Source organism: Falco naumanni, chromosome 8 (genome assembly GCF_017639655.2).
Source record: "Falco naumanni isolate bFalNau1 chromosome 8, bFalNau1.pat, whole genome shotgun sequence".
Lineage (NCBI taxonomy): Eukaryota > Metazoa > Chordata > Aves > Falconiformes > Falconidae > Falco > Falco naumanni.
In genome coordinates this window covers 59,550,461-59,572,748 of record NC_054061.1, presented here as the reverse complement: position 1 = coordinate 59,572,748, position 22,288 = coordinate 59,550,461, and the positions used below count along the sequence as shown (strand labels likewise).

At 40.3% G+C, this 22,288-nt stretch overlaps 1 protein-coding gene across 4 annotated transcripts in view; it reads left to right on the top strand.

The window, feature by feature from the left end:
- ADARB1 (adenosine deaminase RNA specific B1) overlaps window positions 1-22,288 on the top strand; it is an 87,638-nt gene that overhangs the window by 23,429 nt on the left and 41,921 nt on the right. For 2 of the 4 annotated variants that reach the window (XM_040604116.1, XM_040604118.1), the window contains exons 2-4: window positions 559-595; window positions 1,752-1,902; window positions 16,464-16,538. In XM_040604116.1, coding sequence (XP_040460050.1) covers window positions 16,511-16,538 — 28 coding nt within the window. In that variant the 5' untranslated portion in view covers window positions 559-595; window positions 1,752-1,902; window positions 16,464-16,510. The remainder of the gene's footprint in view (window positions 1-558; window positions 596-1,751; window positions 1,903-16,463; window positions 16,539-22,288) is intronic. The other 2 variants (XM_040604114.1, XM_040604115.1) reach the window with 1 other exon arrangement.

The following is a 22,288-nucleotide window of genomic DNA, read 5'->3' as shown; positions in this document are numbered from 1 at the left end:
GAAACTGGTGTTTGAAAAGGGGGTTGTGCTGTGAGATGGTTTTTATATAGGTTAAAATAAACCGCTAAAAATAAAATTTGAGATCTAAATTTAAAAAAAAAATTCCAACAAGATGACAAGTTCAGATTTGCTTGCAGGGTAACAGCATTTTGCTTGGCTGTGATAACACAGAAGTTGATTTTAGTTTTAAGCCATTATTGGCCAAATTTTTTGCTGACCCTTTCTGCTAGAAGATGCAGAGATTGCAGATTAGGTTCTGCTAAATAGCTGCTTGTACCTCTGGGATGTTTCTCATGGCCTCAAGTACTAAGCATCTTCAGTCTTGATTTATTTTTTTTTAATTTATTTTCGTTTCCAATCAGGAATGTCCAGAATTGTTTCTCCCCCTCCCTTTTCCGGGGTTACAAGGGAGTTGGCTCTGTGACTGTGTATATGCAGTATGTACTATTTATTCTTACAGAATCAGAAATTTGTCCCTTTTAAGGTCAGGACTTGCTATTTGTAATGCACTTGAATCTGTAAAAGAAAGAATACTAACTGTGTTTCCTCTTTTTACAGGTTGCAGAATCGGCATGTGTCTCCAATAGTTAAAAAGGTAAGCACACCATTTCTGTAAATGCATAGTGAGATTCTTTGTTTTCTGATTGATGCATTCAGATCATAACTTGGAGGAGAAAATTAATCTTAATGTATTTAAAGAGTTACTTAAAACTTTATTATTTTATATTTAACATTTATGTTTGCACACTAAATCCCTTCAAAGATACTAGATTGTTACAGTTTGAAAATAGAGAAAATATTGTTCAGAAATATCTAACTATATCAAGTCAATATACATGTTACAAAAAACTACTTACCCTTCTGACTTAAAATTTGTATCCAATCCATATGAATAAAATAAATATGCAAGGCTGGGATCTAGGACTTTTCAGTTTGCTGAATGGTTGAGTTGAGCTTGATAACTGATTGTGGTGGGAAAGGAGGAAATGCATCCAGTTTATAAGTCTCCTAACACCAAACATCACCCTACCTGCATGACTCTTATATATTTTTTTCTTTTTATAAAATATTTTCAAGGTGTTTGAAATTTTTTTAACCTCCTTTAAAACTATTTTAGATTTTTCTTCCAATTAGCTGTTATTTTCCTTAGCACCAGCTGGGTAGCTGCATCTATTATCTTTTAAGTAATATTGAAAATACTGATGTTACTTATTGGGAGATCTAGGCTGCTCTGTTTTCTTCTCTGAACGTTTACCACTTTTTCCTTGGAATCACATCTTAAGTACATTTCTGACAGTCATGGGTATTTGAGGACCTTTCAGAAATAACGTATGTTAAAAATTGTATGTTCAGTCCTCAAAGTAAGCCAGTAAGAAGGATACAGACAAAGGATAAAAAACTTCTTAATAAATATACGTTCCCAAATAGTTTACTGTAGAATAAATTTGCAAACATTGCAAGTGATTTCTAATTTGGATCTGGGCTTTAGACTTCCTTGGTCAAGGGGTGTAATGAGATGCAAACCCAATTATTTCTGTAGTGTAACAGTAGGTGGCGCTGTTGGAGCGGATTTAACCACCGGGGGAGTCGAACTGCAAGCTGAGGCATATGGTACCAGAGCTCTTGGGGTGCCTGGTGTGCAGCCAGCAGCTTTGTGTTTTGAGATTCGCTGTGCTGAGCAAATGCTCAGGCTGTAATTAGCCTATACAAATTCTAGCGTTGCTGCTAATTTATATTCATTCTTGTTGCAGTACACAAAACTCAAAGGAAAACTGCTGTTGGCCTGTAATGCCATCGTCGTGCTTGAAAAATACATGAATAGCATGTGGGAGAGAAAAACCCCAATCACTGAAAGCACTTACAAAATACAGCGTGCAGCTACTTCTTCAAAGTCTGTATAAAGTAAGCTGGTAATAGTGGCCAAATCTATAAGTACATGAGACTTGCAAGGATGTTTTTGGTACCTAGAGTTTTTTGTGTAATACATTAAGTAAAAAGGTAGTAGTGAGTTTCTAGAGTGTTCTGTGATAAGGCTCTTTCTCCTTTCCCCAGCAGCTTTCCAACTTACCTGATTTTAAGTGAGTCTGGTGGGTATCTACAGATATGATAGATTATTCCTATGAGTTTTGTGAAGAGCGCCGGGTGAAGGACACACTTCATAAGTGCTGTGTCTGGCAGAAGGGCAGCCCCATGGCCTTGAGCTGCCTGGTGCTGGGGAACCTGGATGGGAAGGGGCTGCAGATGCTACAGGTTCAGGTTCTCCAGGTTGAAGTGATAAAGACTTAGCCAGAAACCCTATCTATCACAAGCCATAAATCCACAGAAGCCTAAGCTGCCCATGTTCTTGTGATCTAGGTGGTAGAGGGGAGAACTGAGAAGCTACTGAACTTTTCCATCAGTCTCACTGAGTAGCCCCGGGCCTCACTTAAGTTAGTTTACCTCTGGGGTTTTGATGGAGGACACCTCAGTTGTTTGGTGTCTCTGCATTCCTAATTCAGTGATGCACGTGAGATGGAAGTATTCAAGATGTGTAGGTACATAACCAGATTTCCCCTCAGAATTGTTTCTTTTTTTGGAGAGAAGGCAGTCCAGTTTCATTGTGATGCCTTGGTGTGTGTTAAACCTGTGAAATACAAAATGTTATGGGATTTACTGCTTCCATTGTACACATTAAAGCTGAATGCCATGTTTTTGTTCTGGTGTGTTGCATTTGTCTCCTTTCACTCAGCTTTTAGCCTGCTTTGTTCTAGTCACGCAGGGTTTGCAGTATTTTTACAGATATTAAATATTCTCTTACATATTGTAATATGTAAGATTGTGTATTTTTTTATTTTCTAAAATGGTTGTTAATGTGCCAACTGCAAGTGACTGCAGTAGGTCGCTACGTTTCTCTCCCAAGCATACTCTGTACATTCCTTAGCCAGTAATCAGATTTAAGAGACCGTTTTTTCTCTGTTGAAAGCTGTCATCCTTCAAGCTAAAATTATCTCAGATCTTCTTCCTCATTCTCATACCCCAGAGCCACTTTGCCTTGGGGAGCAGCTCAGTAGGGTAGGAGCTGCTTTGGAGAGGAGAGCTGCAGGGGTGACCCAGAGGAGTCTTTTTTTGTTTGCCTTTTTTTTTTTTTTTTTCGTCTTTACACCAAGTCCTGTGAATGAAAACTCTGACAAGTGAGGGTAGATAAATTAATTGTTGAAGACAAAATCAATTTTGAACTTTCAATACCTAATGCAGCAACTCTTCCCTGAAAGGGAAGGAGAAATACACATTGTTATGTACATCTTTCTTGCCTGTGGTGAGAACAAGGTGGTGAAGGTTTCAACAGCTGGAGGAATTACAGCAAAGAGCTCAGTAGTTTCACAGGCTGCTTTTTCCCTTTTTACAAAGTGTGCTGTTTGCTCAAAGGAGCAAAATTAATTCCCATTCTCTTGAGGAGTATTTTTTCCTTTTTTCTCTCTGTGTATCAATGGTACTTTTCCTTCAGGGCCATGTAGACGTAGATAACTCACCCTCCTTGTCCTTTCCCCATCATGCACAGCTGAATGTGGATTGAAATGTCAAACTTGGCCTGAAACTGTTAATTAGCAAGGCGCAGAACTGCTGACTTCAGTCTTGAATTAGGTCTGCTCAGTTGGGAAAGTGCTCTGCCAACACATAGCCAGTGTCCATGCCGAGGCTGGAGCTGTGGGCTTCACTGGGGTTTCCTTGATGTCTGCCTAATCTTGCCATGACTGCGTAGATCCGTCGGGATGTAGCATTGCAGGGCCTGATGTCAGACTAGCACCACTTTTAAATGAAGCTATTTCTGGTTTCCATGAGGGGAGAAATGTTGCTTTGTTAATACAGAGCATGGTCTGTGAACCCAAGTGGGGCAGTATTTAGTAAGGGAATGAGAGATGCTGGAAGCATAAGAAAACACCTTACCTTGTGTCTGCTGCAAAGGAAGATCCGATTTTATTTCCCCAGGGAAGACTGATTTGGGGAGTTGGTCTTAGATGACATTGGGAGTCATTGCCTCCTGGGCTTCTTGGTGGCGGTGAACACGTGGTAGAATTGATGGCTTGTTCTGCTGTGGCAAGTTCTTTTTAAATCATGTAAACAGAGCACAAATGGTCCTGTTGGCATTTCTTCATCCTTAGTGAAATAATGTCAACAGATGCTGAAGTAGAACTTGAGCTTCTCTGAAGCAGGCAAGTTTGCAGCTCTTGGCACTTAGGTTTCCTGCAGAAATAATTTCAGTCAACAAGTTAACTCAGTCTCTGAAGCTTTCCATCACGGACTGGAGATGAAAAAGCTGATACCTGGCATCTGGAGAACAAGTGCTAGCTGAGGGAACAGGAGGTGGAGAGGCAGGGTTCCTTGTTAGCAGAACAGCCGAGTCCCAGTGGTGAGTTTGAGTATGCTGGCTTTGGTTAGTGAAGTACTGCTAATGTAAGATGCCAGTGGCAACGTTTTTCCAAAAATGCCAGCCTGGCTAGTTGTCAAAATATGATGGTCCATGTAAGTCATCTACCAGAGTTTATCTGCGCTTGATCATGTGCTGTCTTCTAAAGAGCCAAGGTGTACTAAGAAATGAAGGTCTAAGAGCAGGTGGAGGTGACTTGTCAGAGAAGTCTCCTTACTTCAGTAACACACTGAAGAAACTTGTATGGGCCTTGCACCTGCAGACATTCCCTGCTGGAAGATGTTTTTTGTCCTGTGAGGTTTAATCTGCAGGCAGGATTAAAGCACAGCTGTAACACCCGGTCTGTGCTGCTGATCCATAGGTTGTACTGGATCCACAGGATGAACATGTGTTTGGTTGGTTGCTCAAATCAGGGAAACAGGATAATAACACATTATCCCATAACATCATGTGTTGCTTTTGTGGTTACAAAAAGGTTGGAAAATGCTACAGTTAATGTTGACATTGGGAAGTTTCTCGGTCAGACCCGACATACAAACCCTCATATGGAAAATGTGCAGCTATAACGTTGCTGTTTGAGATTTGCGTATTTGTGTATTCCTGCTACTCACAAATATATTCTGTGCATTTCTAGGCAGCGTATGAAATACATACTTAAGAACATGAGACACAATTATAAAAGATGCTGAAGGTATCTTAATTTCATGTACTAGGATGTATAAACATTTCCTTGCTCATGCCTCTCCTTGTTTCTAAGACACATATAAGGCTGAAGCAACACCAAAGACTTGCCCTCCTTTTTTAATAACAAAATAAAAATAAATTTGCCTTTCCACACCCAATAGTGAGGATGTCTTTGATACTGTCCTTCCTTGCCCCTTTCACTTACCAAAGGGTTAATTGTCACATGTGCCTCTTGCGGTGGGTAGGGATGAGCTGCAGCATTTGTTCATCTTTGTTCATCGGACTGTGCATCAGCACATCCTGCGGTTTGAGGAACGGGCCTCAGCTGGGTGAAGAGAGCGTGAGGCAGCGCAGGGGTAACCCTCCTTTCAGGAATACACCGCTGCCTCCTGAGGAGGGGGTGAAGGGGGTGCAGCAGAGCAGGCTGCAAGTGGTGGACTGTAGGTGTGTGCATGGCATCTCTTCTAGCTGTGGCTCTCAGCATGGGGACCCTCTTCAGTGTGGTCCAGCGGCGCTGTAAGCGGAGGAGGAAGAAACGATCGGAGCGGAAAGGTAGTGTTTTAATTGCTGTGTGCTTGAAACAAAGTACTGGGGGGAGGAGTCATAAACGTGGAAGTTTTCAGATGAGGTCTGAAGCTTCGTTGTTAAGTGGAACTTCAGTGTTTTCAGTTTGGATTTGTAAGAAATTTTTAAGAAATATTTTGAATAGGATCCTTCAGCATCTCCCAGTGTTTTATTTCACTTAACTTTCAAAGTTTGGAAGGAGACTACTTTTTAACAAATACGAAACGTCTTTAAAACTGCAGCTTTCTGACTTTTACTCTCTTCTTATATGAGACTTCTGTCTGTCACGTTATGCTTTTTGCATAGATGCCATTCTCTGTTAACATAAAACATTGGGTAGCCGATAAATTTTCCTTTCAAGATACCTTGTTTTTCCTTAACAATGAGGATAAACTAAGAGAGCTGTAAAGAGTCCTTCACAACTTTTTTGTGTGCAGTGAATACACAGAATAGTCAAACAAAAGAAATGAAAGTTCTGTTTGTCTTTGTACTCAGGTAGCGCTTACTTGCTATAGCCAACATTTAGTTGAAAGTCTTTCAGCTAGCCTCTTGGGGAAATAAAAGCAAAGACTGCTGTGTTGGGTAGTACATTTTTAAGTATGCATGGTGTTCTTCCAATCTTTGGAAGTACTCTATGGGAAGTGGAGACTTCAAAACCAGGAGAAGGTTAAAAGTGAAAATATACTACTTTTTCATGACTCCATTTAAATTAGCATACATTTAGGTGTTGTTTTTCTGTTTGATATGCCTGGCATGTAATGCATTTAAAAAAGGAAAGTTTTTTGCAGTACTGCTTGTAGTCTAAATGTTACAGGGTGTGCTGCTATGCAGAATCACTTGGCTTTGGCGAGCATCATCAGCTAAACAGATGGACTTTGAAAGCAAAAATCCCCTCTACTACACCAGCATAGTACAGTTGAAACCTGATTTTATTTTAGCAGTGTACCTGAGAGAAAATAGTTCATGCAGCCAAGGAGCTGGCTTTCTCCACAGTCTTATTCCACATGTAACATGCTGCACATACACTGGTCTGAATCAGTTAACTAATATTTATGCCAGTTTATAAATCTCTGAGCAGCAGTTAAGCTTTTTCCTTTATTCTTACAAAATGATTTTTTTATCTAGTGCTCTCAGAAAGTGTTCCTTTAGTTGCGCCAATATCTCAGAGCAGGTTTTTAGGAAAAAAAATTTGAGGTTTTACTCACACCTGCTGTCCGAGGCAAATGTGCAGGTTCAGTGGAGTCCTTCTAGGAGCTGTCCTTGCTCAGATGCCACTGATGTTTACCCAGCCTCGATGCTGAAGCAGTGCAGGGACTTAGTGCCCGTAGGACCTGAGAGGTTTCTGGACATCTGTTGCTAAATGGATTATTTACAGGCAGCAAATGAGTTTATTACTGCAGTTTTGTTGCATTATGAAAGCTGCTTGAATAAAAGTTTGGGAGGTCAAAGAAGTCAAAAACGCTGTTCCTTCTTCAAAGTGAAATGATAACTGAGTTATTAATGATTTCAGAAGTAACCAAGCATGCCTTGGCAAGAGAGGAAGCTCTGTTCTGTAGTGAGCAGCCTGGGTTCAGAGTCCTTTTTCTGAAAAAAATCTATCCCCAGTTTCTGAAAGCATATGTGGGTCCTCTTTTATATGGAAGGGCTTTTAAAAATTTTTTGTTACCTAATCCTGTAGCTCTGGAAGCCAGATAGAAAAAAAATAATTTAAAAATCCATGGACTACAGTGGGAGCAAGTTTGGAAGATTAGTCTCCCATTTAATATATGTACAGTAAGTGCTGAGAAGTTCGTTCTCTCTGCCCCAGCTAAGTACTGTCTCCTACACATTATACATACTGTTTGAATATTGTTTGCTAGGAAAAGTAGAAGTTATTTGGACTTCGTTAGTAAGTATATGTAACTCATTCTCTTCAAAGTATTTTTTACTTTAAAGGGGGTGGGTGTTAGAAGTTAGTTGTTCTTGCTGTAGTGATGTGCTTGGAATAGGGGAATTGTAGTGAAAAGTACACAGCTTCCCACCGGGGGTGCTCTGAGAGAGACTTCAAGTGTACTTTACTCCTTAATTTAGGTGTCAAAGTAAAATCCTAGCCTTTGTAGGACAGTTTTAGAGTAGGGTCAAGTTAGTCAGTCCAGATCAGTTGAGCAGTTGTTTATCAAGCAAAGGGAGGAATCTGTGGGTGCTTGTGTGGAGTCCATGAACCAAGAATCTGTATCTGTTAGTATACTAAAGTATTATATATATATGTTAGTAGTTCTTTTTCTAGCTCTTCCCTGCCTGGGAAGATGGTGTGTACACAGCTTTGTATGCAGTGGGAATGCACATTGTTGAGTTGAACTGGAGCAATGGGATCATGTAGGTGGCACAATCCAACCTGATATGCTGTCCTGAACCCTTTCCACTTCATGCAGGGCAAGTTTCAGTGCCTGCAGCACAACATCTAGGGGACCAAAGCACAGGGAAGCGCAGGCTTACTCGCCTGGGGTCTGTGCTGTGTGACTTCTGTGAAAGAGAAGGTCAGCGAGGAGAGCAACACAGGAGCAATCCGCTGTTGCAGTCCTGGATGCTGGAGGAAAGTGCCAAGCACTGCTAACTTCACTGAAGTGTATTTTTTTTATAAGGAAAGGATTGGGAAAAAAGGTGGCCATTCAGTGTAGACTGAGAATATGTTTAGCCAAACACTTAAACGCATATAGTTAAACCTTAAAAGGACACTTCATTAGAAAATGTGGACAGACAGCTTAGTGTCATTTGGCTACATTATTTATTACTCTAGCATTGTATCTCTTAGGTGCCTTACAGCTCCTCTGTCAACTGTCCTTCTTCCTGGCTGTTTATCTTTATTGATGCTTCCAAAATCTGTTTAGCACACTTACTTAAATTACAAAAAGAAAAAAAAAAAAGAAAGAAAAATTAGCATAAATTTCAGTTTTTTACAAACTTCAGTAATGCCACCAACAGTTTACATTAATTTATACAAATATTTATGCAACTGGAGTACCTGTTTACCTATGCTTTTAGCAGAGAGGAGCTTTCTTTTCCATTGCTTTGGGCTGGAGGGACAGGATGCTCAGCTGTGGGGATGCGGGGCTGAGCCCACAATGATAACCCAGCTCCTCGGGAGGGTTTACTCCTGGTGTGGCAGTGTGAGGCCGCTGTACAGTGTTTCTCACTTCTGGCTTGGCTTGGGCAGCTCAGTGATCACCTCCATAGTAATTCAAGCAGGAATTGTCCAAGTTTTTTGTCCTTGAGCACGCAGTGGTGATGCAGGAGTAACTGGAGCCAGTTTGATGTGCTAAATAAGGTGACAATTATTTACAAGTCCTGTTGATTACAGTCAACTAATTTCCTCTTGTTACAGGGGAGTTGTGCTGATGCTATATAATGCAAATGTGGCAGTACAGTAAAATGTTTCGCTAGCAGCTCTAGTACTTCAGTAAGAACATTGGTTACTTGGGGTTTTGTTTGCCTTTTTTTTTCTGGGAGTAGGATAAAGTCTCTATACTGCGCTTCCAAAATAGTCACCAAGGCTAAAACAGAAGGAAAAATTAAGCCAGGTCTGAGCCTAACTAGCAAAGCATCAAGACTTGTGTTTAGAGTCAACAGCTGAATAAAGACTTATTTTAGTAAATACTTACGGTTTAAACAACATCTGAGTAACAGCACAGATCAAGGTGGCTGCTGTACTAGCTGCCCGGCTTGTGCTGCAGGCTTGGCTTGCTTTCCTGCTCTCTCTCCAACTTCGGACAGCAGCAAATGTGAGTTTTGAAAACTGGGTGTGTTACAACAGTGGTGATGCTCCATCTGGGCTGTGAGCAATGAACACTGCTGGGCATCACGCTTCTGAGGGCAGTACATCAAAAGGAGAGCTAACCTCTTCCTATTTTTCTTCTAATTCAGGCTTGAACCGGATACTTGCATCAGCTGTCACTCTCCCAAGATCTCTCTGCCCAGGCACAGTGATAATTGCACTTGCCTCTGGTCACAGATAAAAATTTCTGAGCCACCTGCTCACGGTTTTGATCTTTATTCAGTTATGTGTATGTGGTATGGACTTTTTAATATTGATGTGAAGCTACCTGTGGTCTTTAAGAATACCTCAACTGCCTTAAGTCTTTAAAGTATGTTATTGCCTTGGGAGTGTTTTATTTTACTGTTTCATATGCATTGAAATAAATACATCTGAAAAGAATCTACTCAAAGAAGAAAATTATTTTTTTAACAACCTTCCCAGTCCTTTCATTATTGAACTAATTTATTTTCAAGGAAAATTTATCCTGAACTGATACTCACAAGCTTGGAAAACATAACATCTTTTGGAATACAGTACTTTTAGAAGCATCTCACCTTTTTTCAAACGTATTTGAAATACTTGCTTTTTCAACAATTAATATTATTAGTTATCACTTTAATTTTTTGGTCTTTGCTAATCAGTCCAAGGAAAGGTGTATTAAATCTTCACACTTGCTTCAGTTGCAGGTTTTAAAACCCCAAATGTGGTTAGTAAGTACATATAGTTTTATGTGATGTACTGTGTCCACGCATACAATATGTGGTACTGGCAGGGGTAGTTTGAAAACAAGCCAACATCCTTTTCCTGACTTCAGCACGGTGTACAACAGTCTGGAGACACTATGGAGATGCTGGAGTTTAATTCTGTTTCCAAAATGCTTTGGTCCATGCTTGGTTGTCCTGAAATATGCATCATCAACAATGAAATAAAATACCGGTGCTTTCATGATAATGCATAAACCTTGTTTTTTGTAGCTCATTTAAAAAAAAAAAAAAAAAAAAAAGTCACCTTTCATAGAGACAATTGGATTGTCACAGCTGGATTTTAAAGATATGTTGACTGTTGTATCTGAGCTGTGTATCTACACAGAATAAGTGTTGCTGCTTCTGTTACTGTAGAGAAATGTTTCCTCTTAACTGCTACACATAACTGTGCATAATATTGTCCATGATATACATAATAGATAACCTGGCTGGTGGTAATATTAGTATGCCAAGATTTTATAGCCTTATTGATAGTACAGAGCTAATTAGGATTGGAATCAGGCGTTCCCTATGGTAATAGGAAAGTAAATTTAAGCAGCTTTTATAGAGCAAATAAAAGTAGCCTGTTTAGCAAATGTTCTGCTTGAATTTCTTATCTCTTCAAGGAAAGAAGGCTTATGTGATTTACATGATCCTCTCCCCTCCGTCCATCTGCTTTAGTGAGGACAGTGACCAGGTGCAAGAGAGATGCCCAAGCTGACACTGCCACAGTGGAAGCATGGCATTCTTTGTCGTTAAAAATTGATGAGCCACGTGTTCCCAGGCCTTCTGGGGAGCTGGATCAGACTGGCATGTGATCCTGGCCTGATGGCAGCCTGCCTTGAGCTGTTGCATTTTTGCAGGGGGCCTGGCTGGCAGCAGAGGTCTTCTGGAATGTGTTGTGCTCATGTTCAGAGTGCGCACTTAGGACAACGTCTCATATTTTCTGAAGTGGTGTCTTTTTTCCAAAATCTGTTGCTTCCCAGCTGGGACTAGGGAAATCTCAACAGCTCAGTGTCTGTGGCTTTTCATTTGTGTAGCACTCCCAACAAAAAACAAAGTAAGATGATGCCTGGGCGTGCTGTCCTCCTTTCCTCCCGCTGCACCCCCAGGCACGCACATCCTACGTGAAAGCAGTTGTCTCCAAGCTGTAGGCGTTTCTTCTGACTTTCTCTGGAAAATAACTCTTTTCCCTTCCCAGTTCTTTCACTCATCCTTCATCAGTAAGTTTTTCGTTGGTTATTGCTGACACTTGTTTGCATCAATGCCAAGTACGCATTGCTGCTCTGGCCCCTGGCGACAGTGGGTCTAGGGATAGGCTGTACGGCAAGAAAAGCAGTAAAAAAAATACTTGCCAATGTTAAATAATACACACATTTGCAATTTCTTGTTCAGCATAACACACTAGCATAGCAACACAATCACCTGCAGTGAAAAGGCTGGTAATTCTTTCAGTATTAAGCAGTAGAGGCAGCTCAGTTGCCCCTTTCAGCACAGCAGGATGTATTTCAGTGTATGGATAAAATCCAGAGGCTGTTGAAGTTGGAAAGAAAGGGAACTCTGATCAGTTCCCACTTGGACGTTTGAAAGGCTTTTTTGACTTGTAAACTCTTATATAAACAAAGAGTGATTGAGGTGACTTCTTTGTTTTACTCTGTGTAGTAAAACCCATCAGTTTATGGCAACTTTAGGTATTTGTTTGTTCCCCCACTATTGCACTGGGACAGATGCTGTCACAAGACAGGGACTCTGCTAGCCAGCCTGAAGTGAAGTAGCCAGGATTGTGGCTGCGGTAGCCTGCGGCTGGGATAAAACATCATGAGAAGCTCTGCATCACCCTCAGGTCATCCTGAGTGTTTTAGCTCGGATGAGGAATAGCCCACCTAAAGTATGTCAGTGGTCCTCTGATGCTAAAGGGGTTTGCATTGGGGTTAGAGTTGTCTCATACTTTGTCAAATGACACATGAGAATGAGAATGGAACCACCATGATAAAGTCTGTTGGTTTTAGTGGCACAAGAGGAAATGCAAAGGGTATGCATTACATGGTGTCACAAGGGCAAGGTCAGCAATGTGACGTGGGCTCACAGACCTGCTCCTGAGTAGCAGTTTTTAGGACCCTTGGGCATTGCAGCAGGAGAAAGCTCTGGGGTAGGATTTGAGAGGATAATATTACAGTTCTCCAGGTCCTTCCAAGGAGCTCGATTCTGGTGTGGTAGCGCTCACATGAAAGCCTGGTGGTACGGTGGTGTGAAGTTCAAACTGGTCTTGCTGGGCTGGATGTTTTCTGTGGGGCTAAAGGGATGGAGGAAGGAGAGCAACCCCTTGCATAGAGGATGAGCGCATGTATGTGTAGCCAGGCTGGAAGCGATGGTCTAAGAAGCTCTTTGAATATGCACACGTTGCTTGGAAAACAGGATTTGTTATGGACCAGCAGAGAGGTGGTAGTACACAAGGTGAATGATGTCAAGGGCATGGAAGAGAGATTACCACTCTGAAACCCACAGTTTACCTAAAGCTTTGATGCATGTAAGATAGAGTTTACATAGTCATTTTGTTACATAGTGTTTGGATTTTAAAAAAAAAAAAAAAATATTGTGGAAATTCTGTGATTTGTTTTAGATGCTCCTGGGAGTCTTGGGAGAAGTAGTGTGTGTGGGTCAGGTATTTTAGCTTTGTGCCCCTTGAAATGTGCACTGCTAGTGACAAAGTTAGGGAGGAGTTTCACTGTTTGTCTTAGTTGTCATATATTTACAATCTGCTTGAGTTTGTGCTGTCTGGCTATTGGGGGATCTGAACAGCTTCATTGTGCTCAGAAGTGTGGTGGTTTTGCATCTTTTGTTACTACCTCTCCTCCCTGTTTGTGCAGAATCTTCTTAGTTACTTAAATCAGGGTCTTCTCCAGACAGGGTTGTGGAGTGAACAGGAATTGTCTTGTGTGAGCACAGACACTCGTTCAGGTCGCAAACTGGGATGGTCATAAACATTTTGTGGTGGTGGTAGGAGATTCAGGATATCTGCAAGCATCTGAGCTTTGTTTTTGAAACTGAAATGGTGACAAACACACATTTCTTTCTCATCCTACTATTAGAGGCATGGCATTAGTGTAATGATTGCTAAAGGCACATTTTACATTTTCATTAAGGGCTGCCTAGCTCCTGCTGTGAAAAGTAAGCTGTAAGTATTGCAAAGAGTAGTGTGCTGAGGATTTGCTTAGTAGAGGATAAACAGATTTCATTGTTTTAAATTACTGAATAACAGTATTTAGCATGGATGTTAAAGTTGCAAACTTACACGTCCGTATGTGTATTTTAACATTATTGCTCGTTTCTTAGTTTCTGATAGTTATTTTTGGGCTACAAGTTTATTGATGTTTCCAATATATGCATTTAGCATTTACATTTTACTCACCTATGTGCCAGTGGTTGCAGTTTTACAAAAACCTTTTTTTTTGAAGTGTCAGTTTCACTGGGCAAGTCATGCAGTGATCCTGTTCCTACATCATCTCCTGGCAGTTCATTGCTGAAGTTTGAGTGTGTTGATTAGTGGACTGATGGTTCAGCCAGCTGTTTGGACTACAGGACTGGTCAGTGCTGCTTCTGCAGCTGCAGTGCTGAGGACTGCATGTGCATTATCTGCATGATACAATTGAGCAATTAGCTGTACTATTTGTTTCTGCATCCCTATATATATTTCATTCTTGGATGGAAGTTTTTGTGTTCCTGGGTTTTTTTTCTTATGTTAAGAAAGATAAAATGAAATTGACTTAAAAAAAGAGCAAAACAGAGCAATGTGTTTCATTATGTTTGGCATTTAGACCTGGGCTCTGGATTTGCACCATGCTTTTGCATGCTTTACGTGAAGTGTCTACTAAAATAATAAATAGGGGTGGAATGGCTAGTTTCTCTTTGCAAAACACGGTAATTATGTATTATGTACTCAGATTACTATAGTATGCAATCTGTGCATTAAGAACAACATCAGTACAGCATTCTGCCTTTCGTTTATTAGCTAAAGCTGACTACATTTTTAATATAGAGTGGGATTAGAGCTAGGTTTTCCCACAAGAGGTGGGAAGAGAGATGGAACAAATTCATTGTTACGGAGTAGGCATTTGGCTATGTTAAAATGAGTGTTGATTTTATTGTGTCAACCTCATCAAGTGACCATGTTGGTTTATGTGGTTCCTCTTCTTGATAACTTCTGACTTTGTTTTCCACCAGTGCTGACACTTTAAGAAGTCTCAAGGCATTGAAGTTCCTAAATATTTGACTTTGGCAGCTGGATGAGAGACACAGATGTGTGTCCTGACTGAGGGGACGGCAAATCATAATATAATAGAGCAAATACTGGAGTGCTGTAAATTGTGCCAGCCCATACAGCTGCGTGAAACCAAGTATCGTCTTTCATGCCACCTACCTTCCAGTGTTCCCACGCTTTTGATGGCGCAAAGAGCCTCAGCTTCTTACCTGGTTTTTCCCATTCCTTCCAGCTGCAGCCTCAACCCTTGTTTTCGTAAGGCGTTACCATTCCTGGCAGTATCCTCTTAAGACATCATCATGCCTCTCTTCTTCCTAGCCACAGCGCCCAGGTATAATTATTGGTACCAGTAGTGAGGTACCAGTGGTGAGAATCAGTTCCTTCATCTGATCTGGTGTATGTGACCACAGCCTTGGCCTGAATTGGGTATCGCTTGTTCTGCCAAGTTCTTGGTATCCTGAACAATTACCTAAAAGCATCCATGCAATTGTAAACTGTTAAGATATGTGCAGTGTAAGTAAACTATCCATAGGTAATAAGAATTGACACTGTCTATGGTAAAAGTAAACTAAGTAAAAGAGTGAAACTCTGCTGGGAGATAATTGTACTATTGGGAATTACAAAAGAAGGTTGAAGTTTCGCCCTGTGATTTCTGTGGACTATTCATAATAGTTTTGGAGTAGGATCAAAGATGCATGTAAAAATATGATTTCAATTTTAATGTGATCTGATTTAATCAGCGAAAGGACTCAAAGTTTACAGATGTTACATGAGACTAGATGATCACAGAACGATTTTGCATTTGTACTGGACTTTACTCTCTTAAGGTACTTTCCAAATACTTAGTTGTGGTAAAAATCAGCAGAAAACGAATGCATTAATTTAAAAAAAATATTGCAGTGCAGAATGTAGAAAGCACAATGCTTAGTTGTTAATGTTTCAGAAAAGTTCAGAGGCAGATGCACACCATTCAACAGATTGGCAAGTACAAGACAAATTTCCATGGTTTGATACACTGCAGTGTAAGAATGCAAAGCCTGTTAATGCTCCATGACTTTTTCCTCACTGTAATAATGGATCTTTTGTTAAAAGTGTAAGCCTCTGCATGGTTTTGGGTTTCAGTGCTCCCTTTTGGAGCACTCGTGGCATCATGAGATTGGAGCAGTTACCTAGAAAGCAACAGAAATTATGTACTTGATTAGTTTTCAGGAAAACCCAAACTGGAATAATAAAAAAAACAAACCACAAAACCCATTGCCCTAAAATTAGTGCTTTTGATCTGGCAAAAGCGTTGCCTTCTTTCAAACCAATTGCTAGGTAGGTGACATATTTTATATGTCACAGGCTTATATTCACCTTTAGATCCGACTCTCTTGAAATAGAAGTACCTGTGGTTAATAAAATCTGTTTCCCCACAGCCAGATAACCTGTATGTAGTATCGTCTGAATGTTTCAGTTAATAAAATGCACATGTAGGAGAGAGGGTTACATTACTTACTCTGTTCTTCACCTGATACGGGGCTACATCTTTTGGTTGTTGATCCTCTCAGTTTTAGGAGATATCTTGGGTCAGGATTTAACCAAACTGAACAGGTGTTCATCAGTTTCATGCTGGGTAGAAAAAGGCATCTTCAGTGTTCTGGTTGCTTGAATTGTCTGTGTGGTAACCTGCACAGTGGATTTGATGTTACTTTGGAGTTAAAAAAACCTCACAACCCAAACCCCAGTAGTGAGATAAAGTATTGAGATAAACACATACTCTTTCAGATTAAAAAAAAATGTAGTTCATCACACAAACCCCCAAATTCTTGCAGACCTTGTTGAATCTGCATTTCTGCAGTGTACCTCAGCTACAGAAGTAGTCACTTTGGGGAGATAATATGTGAAAAATTAGCAAAACCCATGGACAGACCAAAGCAAAGCCAGTGCCAAGGCTGCTGCTTTTAAAGGAGATTTAATACTTTGTCTTGTAAGTTGTTATCTTAAAGCTTAAATATCCCTCTCTCTGTTTTCCAGACAGAAGCAGTCTCCGCCAGCCAAGAAACGAGCAAAAATCTTTCACAATGGATGTAGACGATGAAGAAAACATGAGTAAGATGTGTTTATTTACACAGTCATAAACTATGTAATGATTTCCAAAGGTGACTTTTTGTCATGAGCACAGGGATGACAGCGGAGAAACTTCGGAATCACCAATTGAAATTATTTCTTTGTGTGTTTTTAAAGCACAGTATAGAAGAGTGAACCGGAGCTTTTGCAGTAAAAGTGTTTTAAATACACGTGGTTATATGCTAGTCTCGTTATACCTTGTGTCTCATATTTTTCCTCCAACAACTGACTAACCAAACAAAATATTCCACTGTTTTGAACCAGCAATGAAGAAGAGAGGGAGAATACTGCTTGTGCTGATGCCAGAGGTTAGGGACCATTCAGATGGGAAGGGTGAGACTAAGGAGGTGGAGTTGTAGTGTACAAAATAAATGAGGGAAAGCAGAAATGGAGGAAGGAGAAGCAAGAGGAGGAGCTAGAAGAGCTCCCCGCAGGTCTTGCATAGCTGATTATTCTCATTAAATGTTGATTGTTTCAACCCTGAGCTACTGAGTTATTGAATTGTGTTTACGCACAAAAATAGCCAAATACAGTGATCATTTTGATGCATACACTGGCAAAGTGCTGCGAGGGTACTAACTCTGTAGTATAATTAGGATCTGATAACCTGTGGAGAAAAGTGTTTTCATTAACATATTATAAAAATATTTTTACTATTATTGGCCTTTCAAGTACCTTTTTTTTTTTTTATGAATGAGAGAAATGTTCTGTTGCTGCTATGCTGTTGTGCTGTGCCTGACTGTAAATAGTTGTATATGATATAATAACAAATGTGTTTGCTTCCCCTGAGTGGCAATGGCTAAACGGTGCATCTCTGGCAAAGCCAACAAAGCCCAGCAGTGTAGGAGGCTTTGGAGCCAGGAGAGTTGTAGTTCAGTCTGAAGGAGTTACAGAACATTTTAATTGGGAGATAAAGAAGTCAGATCATTGTGCTTAAAAATTAGAAAACGCTCAAACAACTTCACTCCTCCAAACCTCTCCCCACTCAAAAAAAAACCCCAACAACCCGAAAAAACCCAACCCTAAAAATATTATCTGGACTAGAATGCATCTTTTTTCTCTGACTGAAACTCAGAAATACGCTTGTTAACACTTTCTTTTTGTTGGTATAAAAGAAATTAACTTCAGATGGATTCTTTAGCTATTTCCAGCTCCTTAAGGAGGACTTCAGAAAAGAAAGAGCTGTGTTTGGATAATTCACATAAGATAATTTCTTGGATAAAGCACCCCCTTATCTCAATAAGGAGTCTATCTGAGCATAAATAAAAGGTGCCTTCCTGAGCTGGAGAAAATATCATCTCTTTACAGGTGCATTCTATAAGTGTCCTTACGCCAAACATTCAAATTTTTGTCTGCTTCTGGGTTTTTTGGTGTGTGTTAGTGCATCAAAGTGGGAAACCATTCACTGAGCTTTTTGTCTTGTCGGGGGGCTGGCTCCATGGAGTTGTTGTAGGTTTGGGGTATGCATTTGTCTTACTGCAGTTGTCTTCTAGAAGTATGTTTTAGTGTCATCTGTACCATGTTTTTGAAAGGGAGCTACGGATAACAACTTGGATATATATATCCAAGAAACAACTACTTGGATGAGCCCAGTTAATAGAAGGTGCAAGAAGACTTTCCTGCATCTGTAGGCCCACACAAACATCATGAATTTTAAAGTTAAATCATCGCATTTGTCAGGGAGAAATCAAAGTTAATATTCTTAAGTTCTTCACCTTGATTTGTGCAAAGTTTTTTTTAAAAAGTTTTTTGTCTTTCTGTATTTTTGTATCTCTTAAGATTGTGAAGTGTGATATCAGAAGTTGCCTATTAAATTTTTTATTAGTTTATGTAACTCCTTTTTGGGGAAGTATCTTACAGGAAGGGAAGGTGGGCATATGCAATATTTGTAGCTGGCAGTTGCGTAACTAGAATTGCTCTGCAGCAGCAGCCTGAATTAAAATTGTATTGGTTCAGCTGAAATGCATGACAGTGATGAGGTGATATTAATATCCTTGAGAAAATACAATGTTTCATGCTTCAGGTTTTAAAGTCTTCCTCCTTCATCTGTTCATCGTAGAGAAGATGTTACAAGAGAATAGGGGAAAGATTTAAACAAATTTTTTTGAAATGTTTTTATCTGGTTTCTGTTGCTTTATTTGGTTGTCTGCAACACTCTGAATGCCCCAGGAATCTGTGCCAGAAGCCCATCTGCATATTATCTCAGTGTCGAATCAGAGAGCCCTGCAGAAGCATCAGTACAATAGAAATAAGTAATATACTAGGTGTAAATTCACCCTGTTGCCTATACTTATCGATTACCTTATGGGTAAGGGAGAAGGGGGGCATTTTGCAGAACACTTGGGATACTAGCGTGTGGCTGTCCTGACCTTTCTTGCTGATCATTTTCTCCCTTTTTCTAAAAAGATGCTCAAAAGACATCACATGGTTTTTTCTGCCTGCTTTTTATGAAAACATGAGTTATTTAAAATTTCCCCAGGCCAGTAAATGAGAGCAGCAGTGTAAGGGGTAGGTAGAAACATCTTTTGGTTCAGCTAAGAGTCATCTAAATTTAATTAAGCGTGCTCCAGATCAGACAGAGCAGGGGGAGTGCTGTCTCTCAGCAAACAGGTAATGGAAGTACCCAATGGAAAAAGCATCTTAATTTCAGACACTTTTTAATTACTGGTAATAAAACCAAAAATAAACCAGCAAACTCGGACAGAAATTTCTCTTTATTGGCATGAAAATTTCCTGTGCCTCTTTACTTTTTAGAGTGTTCTCAGGTTTGTAAGCGTCTCAAACAAGATTTCAGGGGCAGGACTTTTCTTCCACTGAAGTTGTTGGCATGTGATGCTGTCAGCTATGATATTTACTAAGGCAGCTTCTACAGACGTCAGTCAAATGTCTAGTCAAAGCTGCCAGATATTTTTAGAATATCTGCTATTCTTATGAAAAATGTCTTATTCTTAAATCATGGGTAGTATTAATGTTTAGGAAAACAGGATCCCATTGTCAAATGTTTATCTGTATTAATGTTACTTTAAAGTATTGAATACGCAGCAGCCGTGATGGACCTCAAAGGGCTCTCTAAATCATTCCTTGAAAACTTATTTAAAGACTGTAAAACGCATAGACTTGAAAGTATATTTAAAATCTAGGACTAGGCTTTTTTTAAATCTCTTGATTTTTGAGTACGTTAGCAGATCCACCAAGACTGTAACCTTTCTGAGGCAAGACGTGCAGCAGTAACATATGGTCTCTTGTCAGCCCCATTAGAAGTTTAATAAAAAAGAAAAAAAGGATAATGAAGAGCATCCATTACTGAACAGAGAGATTTATTTTTTTTTTTTATAATTCAGATGGTAATTTTTTTCCTCGTGCTGGCATTCTCCTATGCTTTGTATTTTATGCTTTGTTTAACATTCACAGCTCTCATTTTCCTGCCTTATTTTAGCTGTGATGCTGGTGGTGCAATGCTTAACAGTGGTCTCCAAGATAGATTTTGAAATCATCTGAACTGTTTTTTAGTTTGGAGTGGTGGTCCATGTGCCATGACTTCTGCTTTAGAGCAACAAAATTTTGCTCCTTTTGAGTACTGATGCTCTGGGCTTGAGCTGTGGTGGGATCCTGAATCACCCAGAGCTTCTGGGGGGGTGAGGATGCCCTCTGTCAATCTCTTTGGAATGAGTGAGAGACTCCTCAGAGTCTTATGGTCTCTAAACCAGCATATTACCAGAACGAAAAAGACTTCAGAAAAGAGCAAGAGCAGCAAATATGCAGTGCATCAGGCTGTGGGTCTGCTTCTTCCATGTCAGAAAGCATGCAGGGAGGTAAGGAGCTGCTCTGAGAAGAAGAGAACGACCTCAGGACGAGGGACAGTTAGAGCCTGGTGGTATAGAGGAAGGATGACAAGGCTGAAATAATAGAAATGGTCTGTAAAATCATGCACAGCACAGGGCGTTTAATATTGGAATCATCAAATTAAAAAAAATAGCAAACAAAAAATGATAGGTGCATTAAATGAGACTAGCAAATAGGGGTTCAAAGCAAGCAATGGGAGATGTTTTCATGCCATGTGTAATGAAATTGTGAAATGCTTTGCCCAGGACATTGTGGATATTAAGGGTTTATGGAGTCTTGAAAAGCAATTAGAAAAATTTCTCGGGGGTGGGGGGGAAACCCCCATCAGTGCCTCCCTGCCATGCCATCTGGGACAGCCCAGAGCTGTGGCTCCCTGTGGGCTGGCAGGCTGCCCTGGGGAGGGGCCACTGTGTCCTTGCTCTGGTTTTGGGGTCTGCTGGGGGCCCTGTCACGTGTGATGAGCTGGACAAGGTGAGGGTGAGCTAGTAGGGCCGTTCTTAACTTCTCTAGCAAGGTGAAATGCCTGGAAAAGGGAGAACTGTTTCTGAACAGTGGGGAGAGACTGGGCTGGAGGAGTTACTCCATGTCTAAATACGGACGAGATTAAATGAGATGGCTTCTTTGACTTGAACTGGTGGTGATAGCTAATCTTTGACTAATCTGTCAGATCTTCTCCAGCCCTAAGGTAATTAGAGGACCTCATCCCTGCTGGGCAGGACAGGCTAAAGAAAAGGACCAAAAGCACATCTTCACCCTCAGCCTGAGAAGCAGTTAACTCTTTTTTGCAGTCCAGTGACTCTGTGGGTTGAAACAAACCTGAGTCCTTCTGGTTTGCACGGAAAGTCTTTTGGATTTGGGTCACCTCTGTGATGTAGAAACTTGCTGCTTCCACGGTCTCTGGGTTTGACTCAGGCTGCTAGCTCCCTGCTTGCTTTCTCTCCTAGTTTCTTCCACCCTACAGGTTCTCCAAAGATAACAAGCCTGATAGCACTCAGGCAAGGAATAGTTTTCTTCCCTTCTTTCTTGTTGAGACAAGGTAAGCATGCAAGTTTCTTTCCTGCTTCCTGCAAGTCCCCCCTCTCTGTCAGGGCATCGTTTCCCCTACCTGTGTCATGAGATGGATTAAGGAGTTCCTTCAGCTGCCATACTCACATGCAAAAGTTGTTTTCTTTTATGTTCAGCTGGAGTCTATTCAACTCATATTTTCCTTCTGTGGTTTCCACAGGCACTGGTAATAGTCTTCATAGAAAAAGAAAGATAATCAGTGTTAACTAAATGATTTCTGTTTAGCCTAAAGGTCATATTGGTTGATAGCAAATTCCTGGTGCCACTATTAAGAGCAGTGTTCCAGAAATGCTGGTTTAGATGAGATGTAATTTTTTGAGATTACAGCTTCAGGTAAGAAACTCATTGTAAGGAAAGATTTTTAAAAATAACTCTTTGTCCTTAGATTCTTTCATATATAAAAATAAAGAATATATGTTCATGAACGTACAGCATTCTGCAGACAGTATAATCTGTGGCTGAACATTACAGGAGATACTTTATTAAATTTAGCAGATTTCTACCAATGATGTGCCTCAGAATATTTAGTGTTGCGTTCTTGACCAAATTTAATTGACTGGAATTTGATGTTCAGTACTGTACAATTCTTTGTTGTGCTGCTGTGATTTAACAAAATGTGTTCCAACTTGGCTTTTTCTTTTGATCTTTTTTTTTCTTCTTTTTTTCTCTTCGAGCACCGAAAGGAGTAACCTATCGAGCTTTTGCTGGAGGATGTTATAAATGAAAATTTAGTAACCATTCCATCAGCTTTGTAACCTGGGCAAAGTGATGTGTGCATGGTAGGGGATTCTTAGGGAAAACTTAAAGTGTGGCTGAAATTTGTC